Here is a 25666-nt window from a genome sequence, read left to right as displayed (position 1 = left end):
GAGTGGCGCTGGGCAGCTGGCCGGCACCCACTGGCGTTCCTCTTCCTTTACTGATTGACTTTTGTCCTGGAGAAGAGCACAGCCGGGCCCGCCGGCACTGGTGGGGACCAAGTGGGGGTGGGGCTCAGGACCCCACCATCATTTCTAAGGCGCCCCACTCCTAATCACAGCCATTTGGGGTGGAAGCCCCAGGAGGCCTGGCTGAAGGAGCAAAAGTGTCACTTCCCGGGGCTACGCCCAGAGCACAAGTTCCCCTCCACGCCCAGGGGCTGGTCAGCTTGAGAGAAAAACTAGATCCAAACGCTGGTCCAGTGGGGCCTGGGGGGACATGGGTGGCCGCTCCCAGCCCCCCTCCCTCACACCGGCCGCTCGGCTCCAGGTCTACCGTAATCAGATTCCCCGCAAGCAGGGACGGAGCGCTAATTCTATTGAAAGGAGCTGAGACACTGGGTACAGGGCCAGATGTCCACGGGGAACGCAGTTAGCACTCTGCCAGTGGACGGTACTTCAAAATCGGGAAGGAACAGGATATTTGATGAGCTGCCCACACAATCACATGGCAAGAAAACACTGAAAATCGTGGGATTGGAGATTCAGTCCCACAGCTGAATCACAGAATTGGAGATTCAGGGGCCAGCGAACGCGCAGTAGGGCCGCTTCCCCGCCCTCCCCTAGAGGTGGAGGACAGGCCCCGGGCCTGGAGTTCCACTCCTTCCTAAGCGCTTTCTGAAATGCACATGACACCAGCTTGGACCCGGTCCTGCAGGACCCACTCCCAGGCACAGCTGGGGGATTCGCACGGTTCCCCGGAAATCCACTCCCAACGTCCGCCAGCCCCCAGGGGCTCTTGATTAAGACCAGGGCCCCAGGTCTTCCTGGCGTGGAGCGGAGAACGTTCTTCGATGCTTGACTTCCTTCAAGGGTGCACGCAGAACACTCTGTGCGGAACCGGCCCCGCTTTTACTCCTGAATCAAGGTGGCACTACACGGCAGAAAGGCACACACAGAAGGCTTGGCAACCGACCCTGGGGGCTCACGTTTGGACCGGGAGCCACTCTGCAAGACAGAATTTGTCACGAGCGAGTACATGGTCATCGTCGTGGTGTGAGGTGCCGGTGGGGGTGAGAGCTGGGCTGCACCTGCGGGGGGCTGTGGTTTCACGGTAGGTGACAGGTGACCGCTAAGGTGCCTCCCTGACCACATTCCGTGAGACACAGAGGCGGGGGCCGGGCCCGGGGTCAGACTTGCACCCCCTGCCCTGCGCCTGTCCTTGTCAAGGATTTTTACAGCCCCGTCGGTTGCTAATTAGCAGATGTCCCACTGATTTGAAGGTTCTCATGGGCTTTTTAGCCAACAGGTATCTGAAAACACGGCAAACAGGACTTCAGTCTACAGATGGTCTCAATGCAGTTTTGAGATGGGATGGCACGACCGGAACGCGACTCACCACCCCGGCTTCCACACCCAGGGTGATTAACGACCCCCCACCAACTCACAGCCAAGGCCAGGCCCCCAGCACCTGCCCTGTGTGCTGCTGAGGGCAGGGTCCCATCCTGTCTCTCCTCGAGGACGGTGACCCTGGTACAGGTGGAGGGACAGACGCAGTGGGAGGGCCATTTCCCTAATCCGATTGAGGGTCTCCTGGCAGCCCGGCTGGTGCCAGCGCTGCAGCACAGCCGGGACCAGGCAGGATGTGGCTGCAGGGCGGGGCGGGGGGGGGGTCCTCTGTGGCTGCGGCACTCCAGGAGGGCAAAGACTCCCACGTGCAGGGCTGCTGGCTGCGCGGGCAGCGGGGACTCGGTGGGGGCCTCTTGCAGAGGTCACAGGCTGCTCACCTGCCCTTCATCAGTGGACAGGAGGGGTCTGGGGACAGGGTGGAGTGTTCCTGATGATCGCTGCCCCCAGCTGGCTCGGGGGTCCCACTCCCCAGTCCCTCCCCACCCAGTCTTGCCAACCACAGCTGCTCCCAGCCCGGCACGCCTCTCCACCGGGGCAGCCCCTCCGCAGCGATGGGCTCTGTCCATGGTCCTGAACCCTAAGTCTCCCTGGGGCACGGGCATTGTCTCCACTCTAAGTCGCTGGTGACTCTGGTCAGTCGTCTCCCAGAAACTCCAAACCTGAAGAGGAGCACGGGGACCAGCGTGGAGCGGAAGGGAGATCAAAGAAAGGAGAGGGCTTCCCTGGTGGCGCAGTGGTTGGGACTCCGCCTGCTGATGCAGGGGACACGGGTTCGTGCCCTGGTCTGGGAAGATCCCACATGCCGCAGAGCGGCTGGGCCCGTGAGCCATGGCCGCTGAGCCTGCGCGTCCGGAACCTGTGCTCTGCAACGGGAGAGGCCACAACAGTGAGAGGCCCGCATACCACAAAAAAAAAAAAAAGAAAGGAGAGAGTAATGGACAGATGTTCAGTCCTGAGAGATCACCATGGAGTTGTGGCCTTTGGACTAGAAGTTGTTGTCAAATTTTTGCAGTTACCCAAAGTGTCCTCTCTGGGAAGCTGGGGGTGGGGCATGCATCCACCGAAGTGAGGTCCCCCGACACTTTCCCACGACCAGGGGGTTCTCCGTTCGTCTGCTCTCTGCTCTCTGCGTGTCACAGGCCCCAGGACACGGAAGCGAGCACTGGGCTGTGGGTCAGACTGCGTCTGGGCTTTTTCTTCTATAAAGTGAGAGCACCAACAGCTTCTATGTGCCTATTCCACAGGGTGACACATGAAAGTCACTGAACATGGGTCTGGCTCATGGAAAGCACTCTGTTAAGAGTTAGCTAAAGGGGGCCTTCCCTGGTGGCGCAGTGGTTGAGTCCGCCTGCCAATGCAGGGGACATGGGTTCGAGCCCTGGACCGGGAAGATCCCACATGCCGCGGAGCAGCTAAGCCCATGCGCCACAACTACTGAGCCTGCGCTCTGGAGCCCGTGAGCCACAACTACTGAGCCCACATGCCACAACTAAGCCCAAGTGCCACAACTACTGAAGCCCGCGCACCTAGAGCCCATGCTCCACAACAAGAGAAGCCACTGCAATGAGAAGCCTGCGCACCACAACTAGAGAAAGCCCACGCACAGCAACAAAGACCCAATGCAGCCAAAAATAAATTTGTTTTAAAAAAAAAAAGTGTTAGCTAAAGAGTGTGTATCAACCAGAAAGCGGAAGTCCTTTATACTGAGCCAAAATCTGGCACTGCAGCCACCTAACGGCGGGTGGGACCGCACTGTGAGGGGCCGGGACTAGTGGCCCGAGTGGCCTAGCTAAGCCGGAGCTGCACGCAGTCCGTGGAGCCCCTCCCCAACCCGAGGTGGCTTTTCAGGCCCTAAGATGACTCACTTGGGGCCTCAGCAATGCAGGCAGCTCTTGGGGAGGCTCGGGGTCCCTCCCCTAAAGGCACACGCTGGGCTTCTCCTCAGACACTCAGGCCTGCGGTCAGGGCTCTGACCCACAGAGCAGCGGGCCCTCGACGCTCGTCTGTCTTCTTTCCCAGATGCTTGTCTGCCGTGGACCGCGTGTGCCCTCCTGGGTGGGATCCCAGCAGCGTCCGGAGGGTCTGGGTGCTCGTGAGATGAGGGATGTTGGAGGGCAGAGTTACTCGGACAATGTCAGCCCGGGAGATTCTGGGCTGTGTCACCTTGAAGGACAGTTTCTGCCCTCCCAGCCCTGGTGTCCCGCCTGTGAAGCAAGGGTGGATGCCCTGAGATCTGGTGCCCTCCCCCTCCAACACGCCCATCCCAGGGCGGCAAGGTGGGGTGTGTTGTTCTCGTGTCACTGTGGGAGCAGGGGCCCGGGCACCTGTCACAGGACAGACATTCATTCCACTCAGGTGCTTTGAGGTCAAGAGGGCGTGCCCAGAGCCCCCCAGCTCCCTGCCCTTCCCTGAGTCAGCCTGGGTCAGCCTCTGTCAGGCTTCTCTCCAGGGAGCAATCCTGGGCGTCGAGGCGGCTCCTTACTTTACGGAGGCACCAACTGCTCTGTGTTTGCTCTTCTCACTAAACCGTGACCTTGGCCCTCCCTGTCGGTCATGCTCAGTGTCTACAGCACCCTGTGGTGTGGACGCGTCATAACTTATCAACCAGCCCGAGTGGGTGGGCATGGAACTTGTTCTGGGTTTTTGCTTTTCGAGCAGGGCTGTGCTGAGTGACAGTGACAAACAGGGACTCTGGAGTGACTTGCATCATTGTCCTGCCCTTGGTGGTGGCCGAGAGGGAGGGGACTTTCAGCGTTTGCTGGGTGAGGAGGTTAGGAGGAGGCGGTCCCTGAAGCCTGGGCCTGGCTGGACTGGTCGTCTGCTGGGGGTGGCCCCTGCCAGGCCAGCGAGGCCATCTACATTGGAGGGTTTGACAGGAAGCCCCTTCTCTCTGCCTCTCCCCTCAGACGCTGTTGTACAAGCTGCTGAGTTTTGCAAACACCCTGAGAGATATTTTTTTTTTTTGGCTGTGGTGGGTCTCTGTTGCTGCACGCAGGCTTTTCTCTAGTTGTGGCGAGTGGGGGGGTCTACTCTTTGTTGCAGTGTGCGGGCTTCTCAGTGCGGTGGCTTCTCTGGTTGCGGAGCACGGGCTCTAGGCACGCAGGCTTCAGTAGTTGTGGCACGTGGGCTTCAGTAGTTGTGGCTCATGGGCTTCAGTAGTTGTGGCACGTGGGCTCAGTAGTTGTGGCTCATGGGCTTCAGTAGTTGTGGCACGTGGGCTCAGTAGTTGTGGCTCATGGGCTTCAGTAGTTGTGGCACGTGGGCTCAGTAGTTGTGGCTCGTGGGCTCTAGAGCGCAGGCTCAATACTTGTGGCACATGGGCTTAGCTGCTCCGTGGCATGTGGGATCTTCCCGGACCAGGGCTCGAACCTGTGTCCTCTGAATTGGCAGGTGGATTATTAACCACTGCGCCACCAGGGAAGTCCCTGAGCGGTATTTTGCACCTTCCCACTCACCGCAGGCTGGCGTTGAGCCATGAAGCCCCGGAGTCCAGGGGCTGTCTCTTTACCTAAACACAGTGGGATCAGAAACAGGCCGGTACGAGACGAGCTGTTGCCCCTCAGAGGAAGGGTGGACAGGACGACAGCCTCGAAGGAGGAGGCAGAGGCATGAGGACCCCGTGACTGCGGGCCAGGCTACGCGCATTCCATTGGTGCCCCGCACCTGTTTGCAGGCAGGTCGGGGGCAGCCCTTCCTCCCAGACAGACCTGTGTCCTGTTCCACTTTCTTTTTACTGCTTAACCATTTCACTCTCTGTCCCTCACAAAATTACAAATGCTCTCCTTTCACCTGTGAGGGCCCGTTCTTAGGCAGGTCCCCCACACAAGGTGGGAGAACAGAACCAATGGGCACAAAAGCAGTTTCCGGCTCAGCAGGCCCCCCACAAAGATGGGCTCTCTCTTCTGAACAGCAGGCCTGGGGCTGGTTCTCATAGGACAAACGTGATTGGTGGAGAGGTGAACGTGCGGCCTGTGTGTGTCCAATGAGGGCTCACCCGGGCCTCTTGGAATGTGCCCACTGGCCAGGAATGGAGCAGGGTGGGCGTTTCCAGAGAAGCGGACGGAGGTCCTGGGAAGGGACAGTGGAAGCAGCAGGCCCTGAGCATCCAGCCCCCAGCTCTGCAGCCCGTCACCCACCTCCTCCCACTGGTTCCGGCGCTGCCTTTGCCACAGGCCACGTTGGCCTCATGGGGAACCGCTCCTGGCCTCTCTCCTGCTCCCCTGAGTTATTCGCGCCAAACTCTTCTCCTGCAATCTCTTTTTAGTGCCCTCCCACAGTGGGTGAGGCCTCCCGTCCCCTACTGACCTGTCACCTTCCTTTCCAGAACTTTCCTGGCTACTCTTAGATTATCTTTTTTTCCATTTGAATTTGAGAGGCAGGCTGTCTATCCCCAGGTGCTCTCACATTTTATTGGGACAAATGCATAGACGAGGCGCATCCCTCCACGTCCGCATGTCTCTGTCTGGAAGGGCCCCGGTTGCCCCTCCTTCCCCTCTGTCCTTCCTGTGGCTACACTTGCAGTGGTTCCTGGACATCTTGCACAGGGCTTAGCAGACTCCCTTCTCTTTGCTTGTTGCCGGGAGTGGGCTGCTCCCCTGTTCCCAGAAGTTGGGGTGGAGTGCAGGAAAGGGGTACAGGCTGAGCTCCCATCCATGCTGTGGGCCTCGGCAAGAGAAGGCGACCCCGAGAGCCAGGCGTTGCCCTGGTACCCCACAATCCAGGTTCAGTCTCAGTCTCCAGGCTGGAGGGGCGGGGGAGGCCGAGAGAAGACACGCCCCTCCGGAAGCCCACGCCGGCCCGAGCCTCGTCCCCAGGCCTCTGTTGGGGGGCGCCTGCAGTGCCGGGGCCCCTCTCCCCACTCCAGAACCTCAGGATCAGGGCCTGGACTTCTCCCAACTGGGGGATCCGCTGGGGGCCTGGGCCCTGGTCCCCCGCTCGCGGCCCCCAGAGGTGGCTGTTTTGCTGTCTGTGCTCATCAAAGTATGGTATTTCAAATGTTTTGACATTTAAAATCTGTGTTGAATACATTTGTTTTGTTTAAATTATGCCCGGCTGTGGTGACTCACGGGAATTGGTTTGTCTCCTGGGCCCAGGCCCGGCATCCCCCTGCACCCCAGCCCAGCCCCCGGCCCAGAGCTGCCCCTCGGCCGCACCAGCCCGTCATCGTCCTGCGGGAGGACCTCCAGACCCCACTTGAGCTCAGTGGACGCAGGAGCGGAGGGTGCCCGGGGGAGGCCACTCCCAAGCGCCCAGCGGGTGACTAGTGACGGGCGCAAGGGCTGGCTAGTGTGGAAAGGACGCCTGCCGAGGGCCCATGCGGCCCCTGTCTGACGTGTTTGTCCTCTAGTTTAGGGGAGTCTTTTTCAAAAGGAGCCAGAGGTGACCTCAGCCACCATCTCCTGGATGCCTACAGTCCTCCCAAGCGGGACCCGGAGCACCGTGGGGCGGGCAGGACTTGCGGAGGCGTCGGCCAATGCCCCGAAGAGAGGGCCGTGTGAGCTGCCCTCGGGACAGAGGTCTGACATCCAGGTGGCCCAGGAGGCGAACCCGTCGGCGTTCTAGAGCCTCCAGCGCCTCTTGGCCTCCTGCTGGCCGCTGCCGCATTAGGAGGGCAGAGCTGGACGGTCCTTACCCTGCTGAGACAGTCCTCGTCTACCATCGAGGAGACCTCCACGCGGGACCCTCAGCTCTGCTCTCAGGGCTGTGCACAAACCCGAGTTAGGAGGTGGAGGGGGCAGCCTGGAGCCCGGCACCCCGTGCAGACCCCGGGACCCACCTGAGCTAGGAGGTGGAGGGGGCAGCCTGGAGCCCGGCACCCCCTGCATACCTCGGGACCCACCCGAGTTAGGAGGTGGAGGGGGCAGCCTGGAGCCCGGCACCCCGTGCAGACCCCGGAACCCAGTGGGGCCAGTGCAGGTGTCTCTCCAGGTGCAGCCGTTTGCTCTGTGACTCTGAACTTCACGTGAGCGTTAAGGGCGGCGGCGGTTGGGTAGGGGGCATGGCGAAGAGGCACCGCCCCCCTCACAAGGGCTCGCGAGCTCACACTTAGAAGCTCGGGCATCGGAACGTGGCGTGAGGACCAGCGTGCTCAAAGGCCGTGCTCAGCGGCAAACGCGGCTTTACACCAGAGGCTGTTACTCCGGGGCCCTGGGAGGTGATGCGGATTCAGGACCAGCTCGGTGGGAGGCCCGTTCCCCATCGCTGCTCAGGGCCACACACGTGCACTGGCGGGTTTGCGTCCCTGTCAGCAACGCCAGTGGCAGCTCAGGGAGGCCACAGCTGCTCGGGCTGAGCAGGTGCCCGTGAAGGTGGGTCTCAGCCTGGTGTCACTGAGGAGCTGGGCTCCAGCTCAAGTCCAGGTCCAGCCGCTCTGAGCTGGTGACTTTGGCAAAGCCCCTCGGCACCCGGAGACTCAGTTTCCCCAGAGGCAGAGAAACGTGGAAGGTGGAGTTGCCAACGAGAAGCGCTTTTCAACGGGCTGAGAGGAAGTGGGGCGGGGGGCGGGTCTTCCCTTCGTGTCCTAACGTGAGCTGTACGTGTGCAGGACGAGGGACGCTGGGTGAGCCATCCTGGAGAGAAGTCAGGAGGGACCGCTTCCTTGTCCAGACCCGGGAACGCAGAGCCCCGGCCCCTCACCGCAGCTGGGGTGCCCCAGGGTTTTACTCCACACTGTGTACAGGCTGAGGGCTCCCCAAGCTGACAGAGAGTCTGCAAACCTCCCCCAGGAAGCCAGGGCTGTGGGAGCAGGCGGAGAGTCAGTCTGGGAACGGACAGACCAAGCGCCGCCCACGCTCCAACCCCTACACCTGGGCCGGTGGGCGGGGTGGGTGCCAGGGCGCGTCCCCTGCCCCAGCCTCACAGGCTGCCCCTCTCCACCTCTCGCAGATCAACACCTTCATGTCTTTCGTGTTCCCCATGGTGGCCATCTCCGTCCTGAACACCATCATTGCCAACAAGCTGACCGTGATGGTCCGCCAGGCGGCCGAGCAGGGCCAGGTGCGCACAGTCGGAGACCAGCATAGCTCGTTCAGCATGTCCATCGAGCCCGGCCGGGTCCAGGCCCTGCGCCACGGTGTCCGGGTCTTACGTACGTAACCGCTGGGCCCTACGAGGGGCGGGCGGCGGGCGGCCACCAGGGGCCAGCAAAGCAGCGAGCTGGGTACCACAAACAGAAGGTTTAGAGACCCTGGGAACGGAGCGCGTCTGGGCCGAGGCTCAGAGTGCCGGCTCCCCCTGGGGTCGGGGCTTCTCTTGACTCCCTCACTCATCCATCCATACATCCACCGATTCAGCAAGCATCCTGGCACCGGCTGAGTCGGACAGTTTGCTCACAAAGCCAGGGCCGCAGGGTTGGGGTCCCCATGCGTGCCGGGCAGTCGGGTGCCAGCTGGAGAGGCCGGAGGTGCAGTCCCTCTGCACAGATTCTCGTAGGGAATCCTGAAGGCCTGAAGGATCGTGTGGGGTGGACGTGAGGGTCCATCCTCCCTCGGTGTGTCCCCGGGCCTGGCCTGGGCCTGCAGGTGCCTCATGAGGAGGGGTCCTCAAAACAACCTGCCCCTCCCTGCTCTCCTGAGGCAGCCCCGGCCCCCCCGGTCCCCCAGAGTGCCTACCCTGTGCTTCCCACCACCCCAGGATCCATGCCCCATCTCCCCCCTGCCCCGGGCTGCCCGCCCCTCACCTTTGCAGGTCTTGGAAGGAAAAGGTCCCCGCAGCTCTGTCCAAAAGGAACGTGATGCAGGCCCCACGTGGGATGTTCAATGGTCCGGTAACCACCTTTTTAAACAGTCAAAAGAGACAGGTAAAATTCACTTGGATCATTTATTGCTCCAGTATTTCCAAAACAGCATGACGTCTGCATCCGTCCACAGCACGTGATCGACGGGAGAGTGACTCGGGAGTGCTTCGCCCCCGGGCCGGCTCAGCGCCCACAGCCGCGGGTCAGGTGACCAGGGCGGCAGCGTTTGCTTCTGCTGTGTGCGGGCGGGCTTTCTGGAGCAGCCCAGTGCCACCAACCCCTGCTGCCAGAAGGCAGTGCCTCCGTTGGGACCTCCCCGGCCCAGGGTCTCCGCAAGCCCCCCAGAGGGCAGCAGCCCTGGAGCGGGGATCCCAAACCCAGGACCTCCCACAGATCCCCCCAGGTCCCCAAGAAGACGACGCACCTCTCGGGGAACACCCTTCTCTCTGCCCCGGGACAGCACACTTGGCCCGAAGTTTGCCCGAGCGGTTGGGTGCCTTCTTTTGCATTGTGGTGAAATCCACAGGGCGTAAACTTTACCATCTTGACCGTTTCTAAGCGCACAGCTGAGCAGCCGCGTAGACGCCCATGTTGCTGCGCGGCTCTCACCACCAACCCTCCCACCTTGTAAGACCGAAACTCTTCCCATTAAACACCAAGTCCCCACCCCCTCCCCCAGCCCCTGACAACCACCTTCTACTTTCTGTCTCTGTGAATTTGACTCCTCCAGGGACCTCCTTTAGGTGGAATCACACAGTATTTGGGTTTTTTGTGACTGGTTTATTCACATGGTGTAATGTCTTCAAGGTTCATCTATGTTGTAGCCTGTGTCAGAATGTCCTTCCTTTTTAGGGCTGAATAATATTCTGTTGTACGGATGGACTGCATTTGGTTTATCCGTCATGCATTGATTTCAGCTACTCTGAATAGTAGTGCTGCTATGAGCTACTGGTATCTGTTTGAACTCCTGCTTCCAGTTCTTTGGGGGCATAAACCCAGGAGTAGAATTTTAATTTATTGAATTAAAAAATATTTTTAAACAGCCAAACTGCTTTCTAAAGTGGCTGTACCATTGTACATTCCCACCGACAGGGTACACATGTTCCAGTTTCTCCCTATCCTCCCCCAAATTCCTCTTTCCTGTGTTTTTCTTTTATAGGAGCAGTCCTATTGGGTACGAGGTGGTATCCTATTGTAGTTTTGATTTGCATTCCCCCAGTGATCAGTGATGTTAAGCATCTTTTCATGTGCTTATCGGCCATTGGTATCTCTTCTTTGGAGAAATGTCTATTCAGGTCCTCTGCCTGCTTTTGTATTGGGTTGTTTGATTTTTGTTGTTGAGTTTTCTATATGCCCAGGATATTAATCCCTTATCAGATATGTGATGCAAATATTTTCTTCCGTTCTGTAGGTTGCCTTTTCACTCTGTCAATTGTGACCTTTAATACACAGTTATTTATTTTTATATAGTCCAAATTATTTATTTTTTCCCTTGTTGTCTTTTCAAATTCAATGTTGTGAAATTTTTGTCCTATATTTTCTTCAAAGAATTTTCTACCTTAGCTTTTATGTTTAGATCTTTGATCCATTTTGAGTTAATTTTTTCAGATGGTGTGAGGTAAGGGGACAGCTTCATTCTTTTGCATGTGGGGATCCAGTTTTCCCAGAACATTTGTTGAAAAAACAGCCCTTTTCCCTTTGATCTTGGCGCCCTGTAGAAAGTCATTTGACTATATATGGGAGGGCTTATTTCTGGGTCCTCTGTTCTAGTCCATGGGTCTATACGTCTGTCCTCATGCCATTACCACTCTGTTTGGATGACTGTAGCTTTGTGGTAGGTTTTGAAGTCAGGAAGGGTGAGTCCTCCAGCTTTGTTCTTCTTTCTCGAGATTGTCTTGTCTGTCCAGCATCCCTTGAGATTCCCAATGAATTCTTCTATTTCTGCAAAAAATGTCATCAGGATTTCCATAGAAATTCCACTGAATCTCTAGGTCACTTTGGGCAGCACTGTCATCTTAACACTATTAGCTGTTTCAGTCCACGAACACGGGACCTCTCCCTCCACCTCCCTGAGGCCCACGTCCCTCCACGTCTCAGGTGCCGTGGTCATCGCCTTCGTGGTCTGCTGGCTGCCCTACCATGTGCGACGCCTCATGTTCTGCTACATTTCGGACGAGCAGTGGACCCCGTGAGTATGGGAGGCTGGGGCCGAAGGGGTGAGGCTTGGGCTGGGGGCATGCTTCCCAAAACAGTTGAGTGTAGGGGTTGGGGGCGCTGAGAGGGGCAGCTCAGGGTGGGCGGGTCAGCGTCCCCCGACAGGCCCTCAGGTGCGGCTGTGATAGGGCAGGGAAGGCAGAGTCCGTAGAGGGACAGACACCCTGGAAGCTGCTTCGTAAAAGGAAAGCAAGTCCTAAAACAGTCAGTACAAGACAGGTTTGGGGGCGTCTGGAGAGCGACAGGAAGGGCTGGCGCTGCTGGCTGTGGGAGGAGTGATGGCGACTGTTGGGGCCCCCAGACCACCCCCAGCCTGGAGGAGTTGCCAGGAGGACCCCTGGGACTCCGAGAGCATCACACCCGCACTGCGACGTATGGACGCCGGCCTCGCCAGCTGGCCTCCCCGCAACGGTAGCCTCAGCCTCGCTGCGTGAGCTCCTCTACGTAGCGGGGCTGCCAGGTCCCAGGGTTGTGGGCTCTTCCAAGTGTCGGGGAGCCACTAGGGAGGGAAAATCTAGAAAGGATGAAGAGAAGGTACAGGGCATGGAACACAGCCCAAAGTAAAGGGGTTCTGAAACTCAGGGCCGCCTGGTAGTGAAGTGAGCTGCCAGATGAGGGGGTGAGATCCCTGTGCACAGAGGCAAGCAAGTCGAGATGAGGTGCACAGCTGTCTGGGAGGTGCAGAGGGGGTTCCTGGCCTGGCTGTTCCGTTGAGGCCAGGCCCTGGCCACGTCCTGCAGCCCTGAGCAGGGGCTGGGATTCTGCACAAGAAAGGGCAGGCCAGCTGGGCTGCAGGGAGAGGTGGAGACTGCGGCCGAGGGGGACTGCACAGCTGGCCTCGGGTGGGCGGCTGCAGCTCAGCTCGGCAGTTCAGCTGACCGGTGCCAGGCGGGAGTGTGCTCAGAACTTCCAACCTCTCAAGAGAAACCAGAGCCCTGGAATTTATTGTGAAATATCCCCACTTCAAAAGATGTCCAAGTAGTCTGCAATGACTGTCCCAGGCCCCCGCGTCAGCCACGGGCTGCCCCGTGCGGGCTGTGTCTGGCCCGCCAGCCTGAGCGTCCTCTCCCACCCCAGGTTCCTGTATGACTTCTACCACTACTTCTACATGCTGACCAACGCCCTCTTCTACGTCAGCTCCACCATCAACCCCGTGCTGTACAACCTCGTCTCCGCCAACTTCCGCCAGATCTTCCTGTCCACGCTGGCCTGCCTGTGTCCCCTGTGGGGGCACAGAAGGAGGAGGCTGGCCTTCTCGAGGAAGGCCAGCAGCGTGTCCGGAAGCCACACCTTCTCCAGCAATGTCACCCGGGAGACGCTGTACTAGGCCCGGGCGGGGCCGGGCGGGGGGCCGGGAGGGGTCACAGAGGGGCTGCCACTCGGCCTCCACGCCTGTCCGCGCAGCGCCTGCGAGCTGGACGGGGGTCGGCCCTGGGCCCGCTCCGTGGCATCCGAGACCCAGGACCCAGCACCCACACCCAGAGGCTGCACTTCCTTTCGGCTTCTCCTCTCTCACCCTCCCCAGCGCCCCTTCTCTTTCAAAGCCAGAAAGAGAGACAGATCCTCTCCCAGATCCAAAACAGCCTTTAATGAGGAGAAATTAGCGTTGGGTGAAAGGCGGTCTTTTTGTTCTCAGACTAATGGATGTTGAGCGAGAGAGACATGAAGGGGTAGGTTGGGGCCGGAGGGTGCTGACCCCGAGAGCTGGCGCTGGGAGGAGCCCAGTTGGCAGGACCACCTCTGTCCCGGCACCGCCAAGAGGGCCTCCGGGCAGCTCAGGACCGGGTCAGCCCCTTGTGCAGCAGGCATCCGACCCACCGCCTTTCCAAGGGCGAATCCCAGGAAGCTTTGATGTCACAAGAGGTCCATGAAGGGATCAGCCTGGCATCGCCCAGCCCTGGCAGCCCCCCACCGCCTGTCCTCCCCAGGCCAAGGTGGCAAAGCTCTGCAGGGACACCACAGGGCAGCTAGCCTCGCAGTTCTCCATCCTGGCTCTGTGGACACAAGGCCAGGTCAGTGGGTCCCAGGACAGGCACGTCCTCACACGCTCTCCCTCCCGCTGTCCAGCTCCTGCGGCCCAGCTCCCAGCTGCTTCAGGGTGGACGCCGCAAGGCAGAGGGGAGCCGGCCAGCTCTCCGAAAGAGGCCAGCGCTGAGGTCCGGGCCACAGGTATGGAGGAGGGGCCCTGGGTACAGGCGGCCCACTGGCTGGCAGCCAGGCGGGGGCCCAGACTCATTTGTCACGGCCAGCAGGCAGGCCTGGCCCCAGCTCGGGCGCCCAGAAAGGCAGGCGCCTCCTTGGACTCTGGGATCTGGTCTCCAGACAGGATGGCCCGGCCCCAGGAAGGTGCCCTGAGCCAGGGGAAGGCGGGTCCCAGGGGAGCTGCCCTGGACCAGCCGGGACCACGAGTGGCCAGGGGCCCAGAAGCGAAGCGCAGGCCTCTTAAAGCAGGTCCTCCCTGGGCCTGGAAGCACATCTGCCCAGAAGGGAGACAGTCAGACAAACAGACAGACAGGCAGACCGCCTGCCTGGGCAGCACCGACTCAGGATCAGGTGACCTGCTCCTGGTCTGGAGTTAGCCGGGACTCGGTCTCCCCACGCTCAGAAACGACGGTCAGATACTGCAGTATCCACGGCCCCTTCAGACCTGGGATCTGCTATGAATCGGGGTATTATACACTTGAGCCCCACAAAATCCTCCCCCAAGCTGTTCACTAAGAACAGGCCTGGGGGCAGGCCCACAGCTAGTCCCCAGGCCAGGCAGCCCTCCTGTGACCCAGTGGCCACCGGTGCAGGGGACACGGGAGTCCAGCAGATGGGCCCGAGGTCAGTGCAGCCCCCAGCCCTGCTCAGCGAGTGGGCATCAGAGTTCAGCAAAGACTGAGTCTGGGCTCCGGTGTCGGCTTCAGAAGGAGGACCTGGACTCTTTGTGACAGGTCCTCAGACCCTCCCTGGGCCCCAGACACACCATGATTCCCCCGAGCCCCGGGTTCCCCATCTGAGAAGTGGGTGTGGTCATCCCACCCTCTCGGCCAGGGCTGGATGTGATGGCCCTGGAGCGGACAGAAGGGACGGTCCCCTGAGGTGGGGGCAGAGTGGACGTGGGATGAGATGCCCACTGCCCAGACCCTGCTGCGGGCAGACGGGCAGGGTCTGCCGCTGAGCCCGAGTCCACTTTACTGTCTGCCCACTCCACGTTGGTGGGGCCCCATGTCCATGCCCTGCCAGACACCCCTCCTGACCGCCCCAGCTCCCGGCCCGTCACCGTGGAGCCCCAGAGGCTAGCTCTGTGTGCCGCGTGTGTCTGCTCTCAGAGCCAAGTGCCCGCGTGGCTGGGCACAGTGATGGTGAAACCCTGTGGTGTGCGCGGACCCCCACCACCCCACATGTCCTGCAGTGACAGGTACATCCTCCGACTCCCTCAATAAGGGAATAAAGGAGGCTGTGGACCCGTGACGCACTCCCACGCGGAAGGGCCGGCGGGCCCGCCTGCAGCTGCTGGCTCGCTCGCTCATTCGTGAGAGGGTCACTGACACGGCAGATGGCCCCCGACTGGGCCCTTTTACTGAAAACACATGCGCTTGGTCTCTGAGAGCCCGGAGTCGGGAGACCTGGGTCCACAGTGGCTGTGTGGTGACGCCCTGTCCCTCAGGGTCCTGATCTGTGGCCTGGGCACAGGTGAGGCCCAACGAAGTGCGGTGTGGGGCCCTGTGACTGTTTGCCCCTGGTCTCCACGGCCCTTCCGACCAGCTCAGGGAACCGAGGGAAAAACCAGCTCCTCCCTGGGGGCCGGCAGGTGGGGAGCCAGGCCAGGGAGGGGCACTCAGCCTGTCTTCAGACACAGCCGCCCTGTCTGGAGCCTCCCGGCAGCAGCGGGACCTTCTGCAGCGGGGGGGCCCCCGCCTCCCCTTTCCGCTTCCCCTGCTCTGCCTTTATCTCACCGCAGCAGGATCCCCGGAGGCCCCCAGCCTGGGGGACGAGAAGGAAAGCATCTTTCCAGATTGCAGGCACTCTGTCCCCCCGCTTGAGTCTCCTCGGCGGTCTTCCCCACGCTCCCCTTCATTCATTCATTTACCTGCCAGGTGCCCCTCGAGGCCTGGCTGCCTCAAAGCCACCCCATTCCAATTGGCACAGGGCTGCTCAAGGCCTCTGTGCTTTTGACCCACCCGCCTTATCAGCAGGGAAGTCTCAGAACTCCCACCAACTCTGAGGGTAAGGGATTCACTGGCAAAAGCTCCAGTAGGGGCAATGACATTTTACAAGAATAGCCAAAGGAATGAAACTCCAACAGTGAAGTTCAGGCCAGTCACGGAGAGAGACACTTGAGGACAATGGCAGGCTGTCCCACACCCTAGCTGCACCTCAATGCCACTGTCCCCTGGGGCCAGAGCTCTGGACGAGCCCCTGCCCACCTCCTGCGGGTTTGCTGAGTTCCAGCGCAGGGACAAGGGAGGAATCCACTCTCCTATAGGAAGACACCTCTGGCCCCGTCGCTGTCGCTAGGCAACAGGAGGAGGGCTTGGGAGAGAATTCCATACATTTTAAAATACATTTGAAGAAAGAAAAAAAACAGCCAGTGGCTGGCTGCAGGGGCCTGAGAACGGGATAGCTGCCCCCCATCCAACTCCTCCCCCCCACCCTCCCCCCACCCCCTCCTGCCTCCCACTTGCCCCCCACTGCTTCCCACAATTAGGATTTGAATTCCAATTTTTATCAGAACACCACAGAAACCCCACCCAGGCTGAAGTGATGAAGGAGAGAATGGGACAAGGGGAAGGCTCAGAGCCAGCTGGGGAATTAGGAGAGGCAGGACGAGGGGCCACGAGCGGCTGCCCCTCCAACCGGGAGGGTCCCCCCCACGTGCACCCGCACCATGCACACACGTGCTCGCACACATGCCCAGTCTGCACTTCTGCCGTGGGCTGCCTCCCGCCCCCAGGCCTCATTCCTCGGCTCTGAGGGTACCAGTTCTCAGCCTGCGGTCCAGCTTGGTGGTGGGGGTGGCTACTGCCTGGCCGCTGCCCTCCTGACCGTCTGGGCCCCCAATCCCACCTCCCCTCCTCCTGCTCTCGGAACCCCCGGGGACCCCAGTGACGCTATAAGGAAACTTCGAGGGAGTCGCCTGCCACAGCCAGGGACGCCCGGGAGGAAGTGGGCGCGCGCGTCCAGCCAGTTCCCAGCACCTGCACGGGGCTCCGGTGCGGCCACAGCTGCAGAACTTCCGGCTCACCTACATGTCTACCCACCCACCTCTTCACTCCTCAAGGAATGTGAGCTCAGCCTCCAGGGAGAGAATTGGACCCGGATGGAGCGGGAGTGAGGCCCGAGAGGTGGGCTGGGCTGGACCCAGTCCCCCCACCCGGAGCCCCCGCCTGTCTAGCTTGCTGTGCGCACATTAACTTTCAAGATGCAAAACCTTTATCTTTTATGATAAAAGCAGTTCATTCTCTCATGAAAAACTGAAGTAACGTGAAAGGACAAAGTACCGAGTGAAGTCTCTGCTTAGCGCCACCTGGAGGTAATCAGGCTGGCAGACGGGCGAGCACAACACCCGGGGCTGTGGGCACTGCCAGCCGCTGCCGACAAAAGTGCCAGTCCTTGAATGGAGTGCACGCTGCCACGTGCACACACACACACGCGCACACATATATACGCACATGCGCACACATACACACACGCGCACATATACGCACATACACACATGCATACACGTGCACACGCACACACACGCACACATGCATACACATACATGCGTGCACGTGCACACATACACGTACATGCACATACATACACACGTGCACGTGCACACACACGTGCGGCTGCAGCCATGTCAGTGCACACAGCCCTCCCCCCTTCCTTTGTGTGCGCCCAAAAAGCCATTTTTTAGACACAAAGTTAAAATAAATTTCTGACATTCAGATGTTTCCAAAAGCAAATTTTCCTGTGCAGGTGAGAGGTCCCCAAGTGTCCAAGCAGAGGACATGCCATGTCCCAGCAGGCCTCAGTTGACCCCATGGGAGCCCAGAGATGGGGATGGCCCTTCAAGGGTGTCCTGGGGGGTTGGGATGGGGAGCCCTTTATACCCCTCCCCCCGTTCCTTATCGGGCTGTCACTGGATGCAACCCAGGGGAGGCTGAGGGGACAGCAATGAGGGCAGGGACAGGAAAGGGAGACAGGAAGGGGGGAACGGCAGGGAAGGGACACGAAACACAGGCTGCCCTCTCTCGGGCTGTGTGACCTGGCAGGAGTTGCCGGGCCCCTCCATGCCTTGGTTTCTGTGTCTGTTCCACAGGGAGCAGGGTGGTTCCTTTAACTGATGAGGAAACTGAGGCTCAGAGTGGGTCTCTGCCAACGTCACCTGGGGTCCGCAGCAAGGCAGAGGACACTCAGGTCTCCCAGCTCCGGCCTGGCCCTCCCTCCACCGGGACCCCCTCTCCCCACCCTGCCTCTGGCCGCAGGTCCACAGCCCCCGGGCAGCTGCTCCGCCCTCATCAGTCCACCTGCCCCACACCAGGGATCACTTCACCGTCCCCTATTCCTCCAAATGGGCTGTTCCTGGACAACTGATGAGCACACAGATAACAACCTCTGCCACCCAGGGTTATCTGAGGAGCCTGAGGGAGACGTGAAAACCTCATTTCAAAACCACCTGCGCCACCCTTGCTGCCTCAGCAGGAGCAGGGAGGGGGTGCCCGAGAAGCCATCAAATTGCCCTCCCCCCCCCAGGTCATGGGGCATCCCCGCCCCCCCAGCCCTCCCCCCCCCAGGTACTGGGGCAGCCCCGCCCCCCCAGCCCTCCCCCCCCTCCCAGGTACTTGGGGCAGCCCCGCCCCCCAGGCCCATGGTAGCTCTAATCCAGCGAGGCTGCCTGGAGGAAGCAGCAAGGGGGGCAGCCCTGGCTACACTCCCCCGGAGCCCGCCGAGTGGCTGGAGATTCCCGTGGACAGATGTACCTGAGCCCCTCCTGAGTGCCAGGCCCAGGCTGTTTGGGGACCCAGTGGTGCTGCAGCAGGGCAGGGGGGGCACAGATGAGAATGAGGAAAACAGACAAGGAGGTGAGAATCGTGGGGTGGGCTCTCAGGGAGCAGACAGAGGGAGTGGCTGGGAGGGGCACGCTCCCTCGGGGGCTGGGAGGGTGACACCTGTGTGGCCAGAGCAGGAGAGCCAAGGGTAGAAGGGGGACAGGTGGGCAGGGCTGGACGGCAGGGCTGGCTTTATTCTGAGCTCCTTGAGGACACGCGGGTGGGGGCGGCATTACAGACATTCCAGGAGTTGGCCCAGCCCAGCGATGGGACCCTGGTGTCCACAGAGAGCCAGGCCAGCAGGGCAGCCAGCACTGCAGGCTGTCAGTCCACATTGGTCACTTCTCTTGGGCCCAGATTACCCTTTATCACTCAGTTCCTTCTCCCGGCTGTCAGGCTCCTCCCTCATCATTCGTCTGCATTAGAAAGGGACGCTTCCAGAAGGACCTCAGGAGGCAGAGCCCCGCCTCCTGTCTGATGGCGCGGACCCCTACCTGAGGTGACCCCAAGGCTGAAGGGGCCTGGAGCTGCCCACGCGGTCCCCTCACATCGGACGACGGTCCCCTGGGGTTCCCACCGGTCCCCACAGCCCAGCCCACCAGTCTGCACCTGTTTCCGTCACTCGACACATTTAATGAGCACCTACTGTATGCACCAGCCGGGAGGGAGCAGCTCGTCGGGGGTTCAGGGTGGGAGGCCTCCTTGGCCTCAGTTCAGGCCCCTCTCAGTGCAGCACCCCCCCCAACACCAGGCTGTCTGGTTCTTGGCCCCCCTGCACTGGGGCTCCAGTAGGGAGCCTGGGAAGCTGCATTTACCCAGAAGTTATGGGGTCCGGCCGGGGATGGACTGGCCCCTTTCGAGCCTCCCAGCAGCGCCAGAAGATGCCCCTGCTTTGTCCCTAGTTTACTGATGGGAGAAGGGCTCAGGGAAAGGCCTGTGTCCCTGAGCAACTTGTCCCCCAGCCCCTGCCCACTGCTGGTGTGGGAATCCAGCCTCAGTGGGGATGAGTAGGGAAGGAATTTTAAGGCCCACCTTCCACCCTGGGGTCCCTGGGGTCCTGATCCCCTTTCCTCCACCCCAACCCCAGCCAGAGCAGCCCTGGCCTCAGCCCTTGGGGCCCCAAGAAGCCAGAGAGGCAGATTCTTACATGGCGAGGTGGCATCCGTGACCAGGAGGGTGAATGTGTTCACCTAGAGCACGTGTGGTCGACGGGTGTGTCTTCTTGGCTCTAGAAGAGGTGTGATCACATCTCTCAGCAGATGACCAGAGCTGCTGGCGCTCCTGAAAAGAAAAGGCAAACCTACCTGGCTCCCACCCACACAGGAGGCACTCATCTCGGCTGCCCAGATGCCCTGCCTGCCGCCTCCCACGCAGAGGGAGGTACCAGCCGGCTGAGCGGGTATGTGACCGCCTTCCCATCCGTCCAGAAAGCCAGCCCCACACGTAAGTCAAGGACAGCCTTGCTGCTGGGCCCCGAAAACACCAGGCTGAGCTCGGGGTTCTGTAAAGGCAACTGCCTGTCGGTGACTTTGACTGACTTTCCACTAATCACCTGCCGGGGAGCCCAAAGTAACTCCCCAATGTGCAAGCCTCAGGGTGAGCCCCGACCAAGACCTGATTCTACATCTCGTCTTTTCATTGGTTTTTATTTTATTTTTATTTTTTAAAACATTTTTTATTTCTTTAATGTTGTGTCTATTTTATTTATTTATTTTTGGCTGTGTTGGGTCTTCGTTGCTGCACGCAGGCTTTCTCTAGTTGCGGTGAGCGGGGGCTACTCTTCATTGCGGTGCGCGGGCTTCTCATTGCGGGGGCTTCTCTTGTTGTGGAGCACGGGCTCTAGGTGCGTGGGCTTCAGTAGTTGTGGCACGTGGGCTTAGTTGCTCCGCGGCATGTGAGATCTTCCCACACCAGGGCTCAAACCCGTGTCCCCTGCATTGGCAGGCGGATTCTTAACCACTGCACCACCAGGAAGCTCCATTGTTTCCTTTTATAATATACCTTTTTCATACATATAGATACAATTTTTCAAATAGATGATATATACACACCGTGCAGCACGAAAAGAGGTGCAAAGCTGATGCCAAGAAACATCACCATCCCGTACCTCCCCCACCGCCCCTCCGGTCCTCTCCAGAGGCAGCCCCCGCAGGGAAGTGGGTGGCCAGGTGGTCCTCCTTGAACACCCAGCACAGCGCTCGGCCTTGACTGCTGCCCAACCCTCAGACCCTGAGCCTCAGGTGGACGACGGGAAGGGCCTGTAACAGGTGGCACGGCCCAGCTTGGACAGATCAATGCCAAGAGGCACTGGGCTCTGAGCCCACCACTCGCCTCAGTCCCAGGAAGGGCCAACACCGCATCTGTTCTGACTTAACCCAGGTCCGCATGAGCGGCCGCCCTGCCCCAGCCTCACGCGGAGCTCAGAGATTAACCAAGGAGGAGCACATGGCCCAGGCCCCACGTGGGCGTCCTCGATGCGGCCAGGCAAGGGGCCTGGGACCCAGGGACAGAGCTGGAGCCCAGGCGGGGGTGCTCTCAGACGGGGGCTGCGTAGGAGGGCTGGTCGGGTCCCATCCTGGGGTCCCACCCTGGGCTCCCCCGAGCCAGCCCACTTCCCCGGCCCCACGAGCCAGCGTGAAGGCAGCCGGGAGACAGTCTCACAGGGTGCCGTGGGGTCCAGCAGCCATGTCCCTTCCTAGCAGCCCTTCGGGCTTCCTCGAGGGCTGCCTTTCCACCCCCTGAGGCCCATCCAGCTGGCGACAATCAGTGCAACACACCCCTTCCCAGCACGTGGGCCTGGACTAGAGGAACAGAGCTGGAGAGCAGGGGCCCCACCTGCCCCAGCGCCCCCGTGCCCTGCCAGCTCTGCGAGCCAGCCACGGTCCCTTCTGCTGCTCGCCACTCCAGACCCCCCAACACAGAAATGAGGGAGAACACTCAGGAAGGAAGGAAGGCCCTCCAGCCGAGGCCGGGCGTGAGCTCTCATGCTGAGCATTTTCAGAGCCACGACTGCCGTCTTCGCGGACTTAGGTCAAAACCTGCCCGCCGGGGCCATCCTGCATGGGACTCCTCGGATGCACAAGCCCATCCTGGGCAAGAGAGTCACGGCCAGGACCCCCAGTGAGCCAGGTGATGTGTGACTGTTTCAGGACAGCTCCCGCCAGACGCTCTGTCCCAGGACAGACCACACTCACGGCCAGGCCCGTGATGGCTCCTCAGGGGGAACAGGGGCCCAGCATCACACGGTGGGTTCTGGTGCTGCCAGGAGCCATGGGAGTCCTCAGCTGCCCCCAGGCCAAGTCTCGGGGGTCCTTCCCCTCCTGTGTAAAACCAAGGGGCGGGGGGGTCTTCAGGACTGCGTTTCCTCCAAGCAATGCTGAAACCGGGACCTGCCTCTACATGAGTTCCCAGGATTCCGGAGTGACCCCTACCCCAGCAGGCCCCCCACCCCATCTTTGGGGCTATAACTGGTCCAAGTGGTCTTGTCAGAGATACCCCAATGCTCACGGGAGACCCCTGGTGACCCCATGAGATCCTTTTGAGGGGTCAGCCCTGAAAGCCCTTTTCATTTCCCCTCTGCCTTCCCCACCACCACCTCGCGCTGACCACCTCCATCTGTGGACTTAACATGAAATGGAAATGATTTCATTTTACAAAGCAGGTTTGGGGAATTATTTTAATCAGAAAGCCTTGCTCTGGAATACCTAGAAATGCCAGGATTTGGGAATTGATCACGTATGAAATTATACAATGCTAGTTTTCAAAACAAAACTCACTGTTGCGGTAGGTCTCCTTCACGTATCTTTTTTCCTCTCCATCTCTATATATTTTTAAATTTTTTAACTTGAAATAATTTCAAGCTCAAGTTGTATGACTCATACAAGAGCATCTTGGCCCACCCCTCCCCCACCTCCAGGTGCACCAGGTCGCTGCATCTGCCCGAGTTTGCTTTTCAACCCCTGTCTCTCTATGGATCCTCTTCTGGACCATCTGAGATCATTGCCTTGGTGGATTTTATTTTTTTTAATAAACGTAAAAAGAGAGTTGGTGCGAGACAGTTTGGATGGCACAGAGGGTACAGAGCGGAGGGTCAGAAGGTGACAGCCTCTCCCAGTGGCACCTGGCTGTGTGTCAGGCTCCGTTCTGAGCATGCTCACCACAGCCTGGGATGCTGGTGAGCCAGGCCCTTCTCAGGTCCCTCCTGTCACCACACACCCCATGCCCCAGAGGCGTCTATTCCAGGGTTTCCTCCTAGTTCTTCCAGTGTCCTGTGGTCTGAGCGTTAGTGTCCCCCCAAATTCTAGTGTTGAAACCCTAATTCCCAAAGCGATGCCTTAGGAGGTGGGTGATGAGGTCATGAGGGTGTAGCCCCCACAATGGGATTAGTGCCCTTGTAAATGGGACCCCAGAGAGCTCCCTCGCCTCGTGAGGACACAGGGAGAAGACCTTCATCTATAGCTGGGAAGAGGCCTCACCAGGACCCGATGGTGCCGGCTCCCTGATCTCAGACCTCCAGCCTCCAAGGCCGAGAGAAATAAACGTCTGTTGTGGATAAGCCCCGCAAGCGTGCAGTCTCTGTTACAGCAGCCCGAGCTGTAAGGCACGGGGTGAGCACGAGAACCTTAAATCTGCTGCTGTGGCATCTTTATCTCTTGATTTTTCAACATACACTTGCTCTGAAAGATGGTAGACTTGGGGCATTTATGCTCCCTGCTGACTCCCCTCCCACCCCCCAATTTCCCTAGGTTAGAGGGTTGCTCTCTGTCTTGGAGAGGACGCCTTTGTAACTTTCAAGAACACGGTGAAACCTGTTTCTTAGCCATCCGCTCCACCCGCCCCAGCCTGGTGGTGTGAGCTCTCCTTCCCCGCTGGTCACTATGTCCCTTCACACGTCTGATCGGAGACTTTCACCTTCCGCTCCACGACACGGTCAAGACTTCCTCTCTGGTTGACAGTGCTTCTAGCCAGGTAACGCTCATTAACGGCACTTAAGTGTTATGATGATAGAGACGTTGTTTTCCAGGAGCCCAGGGCTGTGCTGGGCCAAGGGAAGGGAATGGAACTGTGCCGCTGCATCCCCCCAGCACCTGCGCCCACACTCCCTTCGGGGGTCACGTCTGTCCTGTGAACCCACCTCCTTCCCAATGCTGTCGTGCCAGGGAGGCCCCGAGCCTGGCAGCACCTTGTCCTCATGCTTGAAGAAGGCGCAGGCTGGCCCGGCCCTGGCCCAGCATCACTCTCCTCGTGAAACTTGCTGGTCCGAGGCGGCTGTCGTCACTCTGGCTCTGAGTCTCTAGGGATCATGCCTGTTTCTCTCTAAGCTCCTGGCTTTTCTCCTTGCCCCCAGGTCCTGAGACAACATGAGGAGGGGCCCTTTTGCTTCAGTCCTGCTGGGCAACTGTGAGCCCAGTGGTCACTTCTTTGTCCCCCTGCGTTGTATCCATATTTGGGCTGCAGTTTGTACCCACCTGAGGCCCATACTGACGACCCTCAAAGCCCACGCCTTCCCTCCTCAGAGTGGACAGAAACCACGCCGAGGCCCAGATGCTGTGGACCCCGACTTCAGACAGTGCGAGGCGGAAGGGATTTTAATTCAGGATGATTTCTCTCGCCTGTGAAAAGAATTGCTCCTTTTACAAAGACAGTGTTAGCCATTCTCCACGTTGACCCAAAGAATCATTTCCTTTTCTTCCTTCTGCTCAAGAAAGCAGAGCTGGCCTTTGGCAGCTGAATTAATGGGGAAAGAGTCCATCTTTGTAAACACATTCTGCCTGGCTCGTCCCGCTGAAACTGCCTTGAGAGCTGAGATGATTGGTCACCCAGGCACAGGCTCCACACATCTCACAACTGTCACATCGTCGTCCTGCGGTGTCTCTGAAGTCCTAATTGTCCCAGGGCTCCAGGAGAGCCAAGGAGATGAGAGTAACAGTGGAACATGATGCATGACTCGCCATCAGCTGACTGCATAAAAGCCTCATTAAGAAAAACAGAGCGGGGCTTGGGGGAAGCAGGAGTTGGCTGAGTCCCCTTGGGGACAGGGGTCTTCAGAGCTGACATCGGTAAGAGGCCAGCCTCTGGAGATCAAGGGTCTGCTCCTTGCCCCCTGCCCCGCCCCGGGGTGAGGCCACACCACACGGAGAAGCTGAGAACAAGGCCCATTGTGCACCGTCACAACCCAGAGCTGCCTTCCCTCCTGTGTGTGGCAGGGCCCCTTCCCCACACCTCGAACCACCTCACAGCCCTCAGAGGTGGTCCCCTCCCCCGGAAGGGCCCCACTGCAAAGGTGGGGTGCTCAGGCTCTCTGGGGCCACAGGAGGAGGCGGGGAGGGAAGGGAAAAATGAGTGCTGTCCTGTGGCACCCCACCCTCAGGGGAGGTGAGAGGGTGGGGCCTGGTGCTCCGGGGCACACGAGCAGAGCACTCAGCCTGGCCCCCCACCTTGTATAGGGGACCACTTACCCAACCTGCCTCAGTTTCCCCACCACAAAGGAGATCATGACGGCCACTGCCCGGGAGACCCTCCTCTCATCTCCCATCGGCTCAGTCCCTGCTGTCACAGGTGAGGCCACCGGCTCCCACAGCTGAACAAAGACCTTCCAGCAGGGCCTCGCTCTGATGACAAAGGGCCGTGACCCAGGGCTTGGACGACCACACTTCCCAGGACAGGCAGGAAACGAGAGGTCACCTCCCCCAAGAGACTGGAAAATAAAAAGACGATAAAAAGCAGCTCAGCCCGGCCCCCGCCGCCTTCGAGGCCACTGGAGGGGAGCGTGGGAGGTGGTCAGGCGGCATCCCTCACCTCGGTCCCCCCGAGGCCCCTGGAGGGAGCTGCGTGCACGTGCGCATGTGTGGGGAGACGCTGCACTGCTGACCAGTCCCAGGTGATGCCGAGGCCGCTGGCAAGAGGCCGACGGAGCAGCCCGGGTCTATCGGAACCCGCCCCCTCCTTCCCCAGACCCAGGGACTTGAGGTGCACACCCGGCAGGATTCCACGCGGCTTTCCATCGCACAAACGCACCGAGAATCCCTCCGTCAAGGCAGGAGGCGGTGCACCCCTCCCGGGGGCCCTCTGCACCTGTAGCACCAGTGCCCGCAGCCATCAGAGCCTGCACCCCTCAGCTCCTCTACACATCCTAACGAGCCCCCGCGGTGACGGGGCCGCCCTGTCCCTCTCTCTGCAGCTCGCTTCAGCGGGAGCCGGACGGAACACCGTGGACCTGGCGGCCCTCACGTTTCAA

At 59.9% G+C, this 25666-nt stretch overlaps 1 protein-coding gene across 1 annotated transcript in view; it reads left to right on the top strand.

The window, feature by feature from the left end:
* The window catches only part of NTSR1 (neurotensin receptor 1), a 45979-nt gene extending 33245 nt beyond the window's left edge, over positions 1-12734 (top strand). The window contains exons 2-4 of the mRNA XM_027086640.1: positions 8344-8545; positions 11291-11381; positions 12485-12734. Coding sequence (XP_026942441.1) covers positions 8344-8545; positions 11291-11381; positions 12485-12734 — 543 coding nt within the window. The remainder of the gene's footprint in view (positions 1-8343; positions 8546-11290; positions 11382-12484) is intronic.
* Positions 12735-25666: the final 12932 nt, after the last annotated feature.

Source organism: Aethalodelphis obliquidens, unplaced genomic scaffold (assembly GCF_003676395.1).
Source record: "Aethalodelphis obliquidens isolate GAN/ISIS:26980383/991018 unplaced genomic scaffold, ASM367639v1 scaffold57, whole genome shotgun sequence".
Taxonomy (NCBI): domain Eukaryota; kingdom Metazoa; phylum Chordata; class Mammalia; order Artiodactyla; family Delphinidae; genus Aethalodelphis; species Aethalodelphis obliquidens.
Note: the sequence above shows the minus strand (reverse complement) of the source record. Positions and strands in the feature narration are given on the sequence as shown.